The sequence below is a fragment of the Mastomys coucha genome, unplaced genomic scaffold (genome assembly GCF_008632895.1).
Source record: "Mastomys coucha isolate ucsf_1 unplaced genomic scaffold, UCSF_Mcou_1 pScaffold23, whole genome shotgun sequence".
Lineage (NCBI taxonomy): Eukaryota > Metazoa > Chordata > Mammalia > Rodentia > Muridae > Mastomys > Mastomys coucha.
This window is the reverse complement of record NW_022196906.1, coordinates 114,649,617-114,659,912: the sequence shown is the minus strand read 5'-3', so window position 1 is coordinate 114,659,912 and position 10,296 is coordinate 114,649,617. Positions and strand designations below refer to the sequence as shown.

General features: G+C 49.1%; 1 protein-coding gene across 2 annotated transcripts in view; it reads right to left on the bottom strand.

The window, feature by feature from the left end:
- The window catches only part of Entpd3 (ectonucleoside triphosphate diphosphohydrolase 3), a 33,493-nt gene that overhangs the window by 20,088 nt on the left and 3,109 nt on the right, over positions 1–10,296 (bottom strand). For both annotated transcript variants that reach the window (XM_031344087.1, XM_031344086.1), the window contains exon 3: positions 8,270–8,397. In XM_031344087.1, coding sequence (XP_031199947.1) covers positions 8,270–8,397 — 128 coding nt within the window. The remainder of the gene's footprint in view (positions 1–8,269; positions 8,398–10,296) is intronic.

Here is a 10,296-nt window from a genome sequence, read left to right as displayed (position 1 = left end):
ACACACACACACACACACGCACCCATGCACACGCACAAGCACACACACACACGCACGCACCCATGCACACGCACAAGCACACACACACACACATGGACACACACACATGGACACACACATGCACCCATGCACACACACACACACACACACACACACACACACTTATGCACAGAGCAGAGAAAGAATGAGAGGGGCCTTTCCCCAAGTCTGTGTGAAAACCTCACAACGGGGGCAAGCTTTCCCAAAGTGTGAAGCCTCAGGGTTTGAAGGTGAGAGCAGAAAGAACACAGAGCAGCCACTCCTTGTAATGCCAACTAGTACTGGACTTCAACAGTGGCTGGACTCTCCAGCACCTGCTGGGTGGCTTAGGACCCAACTCTGCTGCTAACCCACCTCTACTGACATAATGTGGTGTTTACGAGTGTGTATGCAGGTCTGTGTGTCTACACTGAGCACACAGACGCTGACACTGGTTTTCTTCCTTCATTATTCTTTTTTTCTAAAGATTTATTTATTTATTTTATGTATACGAATACACTGTAGCTGTACAGATGGTTGTGAGCCATCATGTGGTTGCTAGGAATTGAATTCATGACCTCTGCTCGCTCCGGCCCCTCTTGCTACGGCCCAAAGATTTATTTATTATTGTACATAAGTACACTGTAGCTGTCTTCAGACACACCAGAAGAGGGCGTCAGATCTCATTATGGATGGTTGTGAGCCACCATGTGGTTGCTGGGATTTGAACTCAGGACCTTCGGAAGAGCAGTCAGTGCTCTAAACTGCTGAGCCATCTCTCTAGCCCTCCTTCATTATTCTTTACCCTTAAAAAAAAAACATATATATACATTTATTTTGTGTGTACAGGTGTTTTGCTTACATGTATGTCTGTGTACCATGTACATGCCTGGTACCCTGGGAGGCCAGAAAAGGGCAACAGATCCCCCTGAGAGTGGAGTTGCAAGGGCTGTGAGCTGCCATGTGCCCAAACCAGAGCAGAACACCTTGGCAAACCACTCACAGTGCTCTTCGCCACTGAGCCCTCTCCAGCTCTCCATCTGGTTTTGGTGGGTGGGGAGGAGAGGTTGCTCACTATACCCAGCACTCACCAATGCCAGGCTAGCTGGCCATCTCCACCTCCCAGAGCCAGAACTGCAGACGGGTGACACGGCACCTGCTCCTCACGCTTGCCCAACGATCACTTTACCCCACTCCCCAGAGCACCTCCCCAGATGCCCACGGTCTCTTACAAAGTGGAAGAATGTATTTTAACCCATATTTGCAAATTATTTGCTTGAGTCACTGGGCACGCTGTGGATGTGGTGAAGAGGATGGAGCGAAACTCTTTTTCAACTCAGCCAGGCAGGCGATGGTCACTCACGGTCACCCTCTGCCGAGGGCCATACAGTAGGAACTCAAGCAGCTTTAGAACTCGCGGAATTCAGCCCACATGTTACCACAGCCACATGGGTAAGCCCCAAGGACCATGTGTCCTGAGGACTTTACAATGTTGTGGAGTTCTGCTCTGCTTGCTACCCTCACTTCCCTCGTAATCTAAGAATTATAGGAAAACTTTAATGGGGCTTCCAGTCCATCACTGGGCTGTATTTCTGGCACTCACAATACTAATGCTTGATCTATTTCAGGCATTGCCACTGGAGCAGTCAATCTCCACCCTAGGAAAGAGCTTGGAAATGTAGCTTGTCTTGTCAGCAATGACCACCACCCTCAGAAAGCATTTGGAAAAATAAAATTGTTAGTGAAGCCAGGCTGAGATGGTTTTGCTCCTGGCTCTGATATAGAAAATCCTAGGGAACAATTTGAAGTTCAGGAAGGCATACTCTTATTAGTGAAGCTAGGGATCCTTTATGGTTAGGGAACAAGAACAATGGTAGCCCTGGCTGACGTGGCTCCCACTAAGGCTGGACTGGTGATGACTGGTTTCTTATACCCACCTTTGCCCTCAGCTTCCTGATATGATTTATTAAGAATTGCTGAAGAGTAGATATGAATTCTGAGGACTTAAGGTAGATACGACTGTTTTTTATATAGAAGTTTAGATTCGTGATTCTTTTAAGATTCTTACAAGATTACTTTTAAAGGTAAATAATAAAATCAGTACTCCCTTCTTTGTAACCATGATTTGCTACCTGCCAGAAAGAGAAACTGGCTGAGAAAAGTACCTTGCGTGCTTCCATTTTGTTAATCTATAACAAGTTGCTTAGTTACGATCATACGTGGGTTTTGGGAACCAATTTGTTTTCTTTACCTGTATTACATAATGTTATTTCTTGTAAAGGTTTTGGAGAACACATTGTCTTTTCCTAATCATTCACTAAAAACATAATCACGTTGCAATTTCATACTGCTTGAAAGATTTTGCTAGCTATGGAAGCTATAGAAGAAAGAATAAAGGGAGGGGCTGGAACATTGTTCCTTCCACCCACCAACTCTGTGTGTGTGTGTGTGTGTGTGTTGTGTAAAGCTTGTCTGGCTAGATGCTGGAGCTTACTCCATCCACCAATTGTGTGTACATACAAGTACATATGTGTATATGTAAATGCTTGGAGCCTGTTTGTTGGAGCTTTGCTCAAACCATTCCATGTATGAATATGTATGTCTATCTATAGTTCTGCGTGTATATATGTATGCATATATTTACATGTATGTATATATTTATGTGTACGAAGTTATTGGATTCTGCCTTTTGCTTAATCTACTCTGTGTGTGTGTGTGGGGGGGGGTGCGTGTGCATGCACACACACATGCGAGTTTTCTCTCTTTCCTTAGCCCCAAGGAGTTAAAAGAGTTTGTCTGATGGCCACAGGGAGTGCCGGCCCCAGTAAATTAAGCTTTGTTCCCTTAGAAAAAGTCTTCTGAAAACCTTCTCTAATTGCTGGCTGCTCTTGGCAGCAGCCTCTGTAGACATCTGGACCCGCCCCCATCAGTGGCTCCCACCACATGGACACCAAAGCTGTAGACATCTGGACCCGCCCCCATCAGTGGCTCTAAGCACTGACCCCCATCAGTGGCTCTAAGCACTGACCCCCAACAGTGGCTCTAAGCACTGACCCCCATCAGTGGCTCCCACCACATGGACGCCAAAGCTGTAGACATCTGGATCTACCCCCATCAGTGGCTCCCACCACATGGACACCAAAGCTGTAGACATCTGGATCTACCCCCATCAGTGGCTCCCACCACATGGATGCCAAAGCTGTAGACATCTGGATCCACCCCCATCAATGGCTCTAAGCACTGACCCCCATCAGTGGCTCTAAGCACTGACCCCCAACAGTGGCTCTAAACACTGACCCCCAACAGTGGCTCTAAGCACTGACCCCCAACAGTTTACCCACCACATGGATGCCAAAGCTGGCCACTTGCCATTGCCAAAGCCCCTCTGTTCAGCATGGGATCAAAAAGAAACATGGCTTGAATGTGATTCTTATGATACATGCAGCACGTGCCACCAGGCATAGCAGTATATGCCCTTAGCCCCAGCACTCAGAAGGCAGAGGCTGGCTGATCATTGTGAGTTCCAGACCAGCCCGAACTACACAGAGAGACACTGTCTCAAAGGAAAAAAAAGGAACAGACCTTCCTCTTCCTCCTCCTCCTCCTCCTCTTCCTCACCTCCTTCCTTTTCCATGTCCCTGGCTGTCCTGGAATTCACTCTGTAGACCAGGCTGGCCTTGAACTTAGAGATCTGCCTGCCTCGAGATTAGAGGCTTGTGCTACCACTGACTGACTAGAACAGTGTTTCATACAAGCCTGTGGTCCAGCCCTTGAATACTGTGTGATCCTCTGCCAAAAGCCGAAGTGCAGGTGACAGGAGATAGATAGGTCATAGGTCAGCCATCTTAGATCTCTTCTTAAGACTCCCAGACTCCAGGGCAGATGCACACTGGGCACTAACTTTACCCGGTGCTTTAATGAGCTTTACTGCCTTCATAAGGCTGGCATAATCACCATCTTACGTGACGCATGAGAACAGCCCTGAGCTGAAGCCTCATTGCTCTTAGACCTGTCTATTCTCAGAGTCCCCAGGTTTTCATGGAGTCCCAGGAAACCAGGTTTGACGGGACACTGTGGGATCTCAGTCCTGATACTGTGCGACACACTGCCTTTGTTTGAACAGAAGATCCCCTCACACTGTACCCACGGAGCAGGCATAACTGGCTGGGAAGTGGACCCGCTTGTATAGGAAGGAATCCAGGACCTTCTCTGTTGGGAGGGATCATCCACTCTTGCTGCCTCAAAATTAGCATAGCACGGGCCACCAGGTACCCTCACCTAGGCAACTGAGCAAGGCTCCATGAGGGCTAACTTTCATCCAGCCTGGCTCAGTGACTGTACTTCAGGGAGCATCTCCTGGAGGATGGGCACGTGAACTAAGAAGCTTTGTGGTCTTCTACCCAACAGGCCTGAGTAGAGGAACTCACACAAGGAAAGCCCATCCCTGAACCCTTACAGGACCATCTCCAATGGTGACAACCAGTGGCTATATGGAGAAACAGCGCCTACCGGGCTACTGGGACCAGGCAGGGGAGCCTCAAAGGGACTAGTCGGGGAAGCCTCAATGGGACCTGGCCGGGAAGCCTTAATGGTAGATGGCCTTGCTGGGGGGAGAGAGAAAACCTTCCAAGGGAAGATTTTGGAAGCTGTGGTAATAGAGCCGGTGGGAGCTTGAGTGACAAAAGAAAGTGATGACATCATGTTTATTCTCAAGGCTGTGGAGCAGGTCGGACCGGTAACACAAGGAACTGGGGATATTTCTGACCCGAGGTTTTCTTAATGTCTCTGCTTTTAAGCTTGCATCAGTCAAGGTCAGGCAAGCCACGGCTGGATTTAAGAGCAGGTGTCATATCCTTTCACGGTAGGTGTGTGTGTGTGGGAGTAACAAACACGGCCTCTGGGGCGCAGGGGAAGCTGGTGCCTCATCACCCACAGCCAGCTGCACACTGGTCAAAGAGATCTTGCAGCACGAGAACAAAAACATTACCGAGGCTAAAAGTCACTGAACTGCACTCCTGAAGCTCCTTACCCTGCCCCTGGCGAGCCGCAGAAAACCAAAACACAGAGCTCTTAACCCCAAGTTTCATGCACAACTCCCTCGGCCAGTTGTCAGTCATTTGTCCCAGCATCTACTGCCCAGAGCATCTGTGCGTGCGCTCACATTTCATTCCACTCAAGCAAAACGACCGTCGGAACCAGGCCACTTCCTGTGCCTTGCAGCTGTGGCCAGGACCAGCATTTATTTCCAAATGGATTGAAAAATCCTTTCTCTCTGTCCCTCTGATGTAGCCAGCGCTGGCTTTGGCTTCTGGGTGTTGGGATTATAGGTGTACGCAATCTTGCCAGCTGATTAGTGAATAGTAATGAGACACCCCATAATAATAAAGCACAGTATGAAAACACACAAGCCAGCAATATGGGCATCTATTAACGCTAGCACGCATCACGCTGTCCTTTTACTCAGCTGGCAGCCCAGTGGCTTTGCTGAAACAAGTATTGCCACAAACGCATGCGTGATGAATACTATATACAATGGTACACGTCACCAGCTGACAGGAAGTTTCAGCTCCAAGTCCTGCAGGCAGGCAGCTACCTGTGTCCACCTCTCAGGCCAGTGGTAAGCTCCACCCTCTGAGACCCTGACTTCTGAGGATCAGAACCCCAGCATGCTCTAGAAGCAGGGCTGCAGGCTCAGGGTAGGCCTGTCCCCTCGTCTATAGAGACAAACTTGAAACCCAGTTAGAGCTGGTCCTTTTGAAATGTGGGGTTCAGGTGTGCGGCTCTATTTACAGTGTTCTAAGGTGGTCTCAGTTATCCCTCCCATCCCCCAGTTCTACAAGGCTTCCTGAATCAGTGCCACCCCCTAACCCCCTGTATTGCTTCATGTGCTGGTTGGATTCATTGTCTTCTTGTCAACTTGACACAACTTCCCAGAGTCATCTGGGAGGAGGAAACCTCATTTGAGGAACTGCCTCCCTCCATCAGACTAACCTGTGGGCATGTCTATTGAGCATTTTCTCGGTTGTAGACTAACGTCTGAGGGCCCAGCCCACTCATAGGCAGATGGTCCTGGGGTGTATAAGGACATTCTTATATAAACAAACTGAGTAAGTCATCAGGGCAAGCCATGGGGAGCAAGCCAAGAGGAGCAAGCCAATAAGCAATGTTCCTCCATGGCTTCCGCTTCAGTTCCTGCCTCCAGGGTCCCATCTTGAGCTTCTGTACTGATTTCCCTTCAGGATAGACTGTAAGCTGAAATGCCACCCCTCTCCAAGCAGCTCTTGGCCATTGTTTCTTTATTATAGCAATAGAGAGCAATCTAGGACAGCGCTCACCTGAGGCTGAGCCCTCCTCCCAGAGTCTCCATTTAGGATTCAGGGTCAGGAGAAGCTGGAGGAGGGAGGAGAGCCTGGTTGTGAGAAGCAAGGGCTGGTTTTAGTTCTAGTCTTTCGACTCACAAGACAAGTGTCTGTCTCTTCCCCTGTCAAACGGGGGTCACCAGTGGTGGCTGTGCCATCTCTGCAGCTGCCATAAAGGTTAAGAGGGACAGTGTGTGGGCAGCCGTGTTCGCTGAACCAAGCAGAGCGAGTGAAGTGTGAGGACACGGTACGACCTTAGCTGCAGTCCAGATTGCCATAGTTTGGAGGAAAAGGCAGAGCCAGAACCGCAGAAAAGCCGCTTCTCCCTCCTCAGCGATGCCTTGGGCAGAATGGCTCATCCCTGGACTATGGCTTAGCTTAAAAATTTGTTTCTTTACATTCTGAGTTTTTGAAAAACATTTTATTTTTTTATTGCGCATACTTGTGTGTGGTATGGGTGCATGTGAGCGCAGGTACCCTTGCAGGCCAAAGGAGGATATGAGATCTGCAGCTGAAGTTATAGGCGGTTGTAGTTGGCCCAGCATGGGCTCTGGGAACTGAACTCAGGTCCTTTGCAAGAGTAGCAAGCCCTTTTACCACCAAGCTATCTGTCTAGCCACTGAGATTCTTACGGAAAATATTCCACATCTTTAATCTCAGCACTGGGGAGGCAGAGGTTGGTGGATCTCTGGGGGTTCAAGGCCAGACTGGTCTAAATAGGGCATTCCAGGACAGCCAGAACTGTGTGTAATGAGACCCTAACCCAAATACAAACAAACAAACAAACAACAAAACATCAGAATGAAAAGGTCTTTCATCAACCCTTCAGAATACCAGACACAGCCATCGAACCCCAGGTAATGTTACTTCCTTGTTTTCTGAAAATGTCTGCTGCAAAACAACCTTTGAGCAGTTGCTGGTGGCAGGAAGATGAAGAGAAGGCACGAGGTCAAGGGAGAGTCCCATAACACAGAGGAGTGACTGCGCTCTAATGGATCTTCCTCTAGCTAACGAGACTTCATACATGTTTAATGAGCGAACCTCAGGCCCAGTGACACCAGAGCAGAGGCTCTGAGTGGCTGCCAGAGCCTAAACCACCGCTGTTTAGGGTATTACGGTAAAACGTTTGTTGACCGATTTCCAGAACGACTGAAAGTGACCATCACTTTCTTTCAAGGCCCACCCCCTGCTCCAGCATCGGTGTGGAGGCCAGCAGGCAAGCACAAGGCCACTTGGGGCTGAAGTGAGAGGTCGCCAGGCCTATATGCTAAAGTCCTCAGTGACTTTTGCCAGGGGATTTGGAGGGGTCACACACATGTCCTAGACCTAAGAGAAGACCTTAGGCCACAAATATGGCTCAAGAAGATTTCTCAACACTCTTAAAACCAGGGACACACGTCTTCCACTGTTTACTCAGACTGCAGAGTTTCCGGGAGCTTAGAAGCTGGTCAGAGTGGGAAGTGAACACGACCTATAATTCTTGGGTACACATTCTATTTTGTATTCTATAGTCAGAAGTGAGACAAGGCCACCCAGTCCCTGGACAAGGTACCACACTCGATCTGCATCCCAAACATCCCAAACCCAGGAGCCCCAGACTTCCTCCTTGGGCCTCACACTGCTCTCTCCAGAGGAGGAGGGAAGAGTTCCTCCCCTAAGTTGTGGGTTTTGGGTTTTTGTTGTTAGTTTGTTTGTTTTTTGGTTTTTCGAGACAGGGTTTCTCTGTGTAGCCCTGGCTGCCCTGGAACTCACTTTGTAGACCAGGCTGGCCTCGAACTCAGAAATCTGCCTGCCTCTGCCTCCCAAGTACTGGGATTAAAGGCGTGCGCCACCACTGCCCAGCCTAAATTGTGGGTTTTAAGATGGTTGACACTGCGGAAGTTCTGGCTTACCTTCAATCCTGGAGGCACAACCTGTGGGTGTCGGATCTGGATGAGTGTGAGTGTCACAAGTACCACAATGCTCACAAGCAGGACCACCAAGGTGACGATAGCAGGGGTCCTCGAGAGGGCCCTGAAGCCTGCAGTGAGGAGCCAAGCACAGCGACATCCAAAAGTTGATCTCTGACCTCCACACACGCACGTGTGCGCACGCACATCCATGCAAGTAACTATGTAAATGCTAAATGGAATGTTAAGCGCAGATCGGAAATCTGGGTTTTCTACTAAAGCACAATGTGATCTTTTGCTTAATTTCAGTGAAAGAAGTTAGAACCATGGAGTCAACACAAATGGGAAGAGAGAGCACCTGAAGGTTTGGGGAGGGGCTTGAGTTGATGTGCTCTCGATATTAACAGGATTATGGGGGGTGACAGTGCCTGCCCGTGTTTGTCAAACCTCCACAAGTCCTTCAAAATCCTTTGGGGACAAACTTGAAAAGCAAAGCAAAGCAGCTTCCTTGGTACAACTCACCTTTTGAATTTTGTAATTCTTTTTTTTTTTCTTTTAGATTTGTTTATTTTTGTATGTGACTACACTGCAGCTGTCTTCAGACACACCAGAAGAGGGCATTGGATCCCATTACTGATGGTTGTGAGCTACCATGTGGTTGCTAGGAATTGAACTCAGGACCTCTGAAAGAGCAGTCAGTGTTATTAACCACTGAGCCATCTCTCCAGCCCTGAATTTTGTAATTCTTGATAATTGCATACATGCCAGGCCTGGTGGCATCCAGCACTTGGTAGGCAGAGGCAGGTGGATATCTGTGAGTTCAAGGCCAGCCTGTTATACAAAGTGAGTTCCAGGCCAACTAGAGCTCCATAGTAAGGCCCTGTCTCAAACAAATGAAAGAATTCTATACACAATCTTAAAAGATAAGTCTCAGCTTTTTAGAAGGCGAGACTACCCAATTTTGGAGTATAACTTAAGGTCCATCAATTTTCTTTCTATCAATTACATGTAGTTTTACAAATATAAAGGCTAGTTAATTAAAACCTTGAAGTCGGTTGGGCTTGATACTACCCGCCTATGATTATAGCACTCTGAAGGTGGAGGGCTCAGGGCAGAGGGATCTGGGGTTCAAGTCCAGCCTCATCCACAGAGAAAGTCCAAAGCCAGCCTTGGCTACATGAGAACCTGCATATTAAAAAGACAAACAAACTATGCCTAAATAATACCCTTGGTAGAACTTCTAAGGCATAAATACAAAAAAGTACCCAATGGCTGAAATGTGATATCATAATTGAAGATAAGAAAACATCAATATTTCTCTTTAAATTGGCCGTTTAAGTGCAAATTATTTAAAATAAACACTCAACTCTTCAGTCACATTTCACTCAGTCTCTCCAGCGGCCCTGCGGATTCAGGATGAGACCTTCAGCTCATTTGCACCACCCCAACCCTTCCTCAGCCATGAGGGCACCACCCCAACCCTTCCTCAGCCATGGGGGCACCACCCCAACCCTTCCTCAGCCATGGGGGCACCCAGCCTAGTCCACAGCCATGGAGACACCCGCCCTAGCCCAGAACCCTTCCTCAGCCATGGGGGCACCCAGCCTAGCCCAGAACCCTTCCTCAGCCATGGGGGCACCCAGCCTAGCCCAGAACCCTTCCTCAGCCATGGGGGCACCCACCCTAGCCCAGAACCCTTCCTCAGCCATGGGGGGCACTCGCCCTATTCCAGAACCCTTCCCCAGCCATGGGGGGCACCTGCCCTAGTCCTCAGCCATGGGGGCACCTGCCCTAGTCCAGAACCCTTCCTCAGCCATGGGGTCACCTGCCCTAGCCCAGAACCCTTCCTCAGCCATGGGGTCACCTGCCCTAGCCCAGAACCCTTCCTCAGCCATGGGGGCACTCGCCCTAGTCCACAGCCATGGGGTCACCTGCCCTAGTCCTCAGCCATGGGGGCACCCAGCCTAGCCCAGAACCCTTCCTCAGCCATGGGGTCACCTGCCCTAGCCCAGAACCCTTCCTCAGCCATG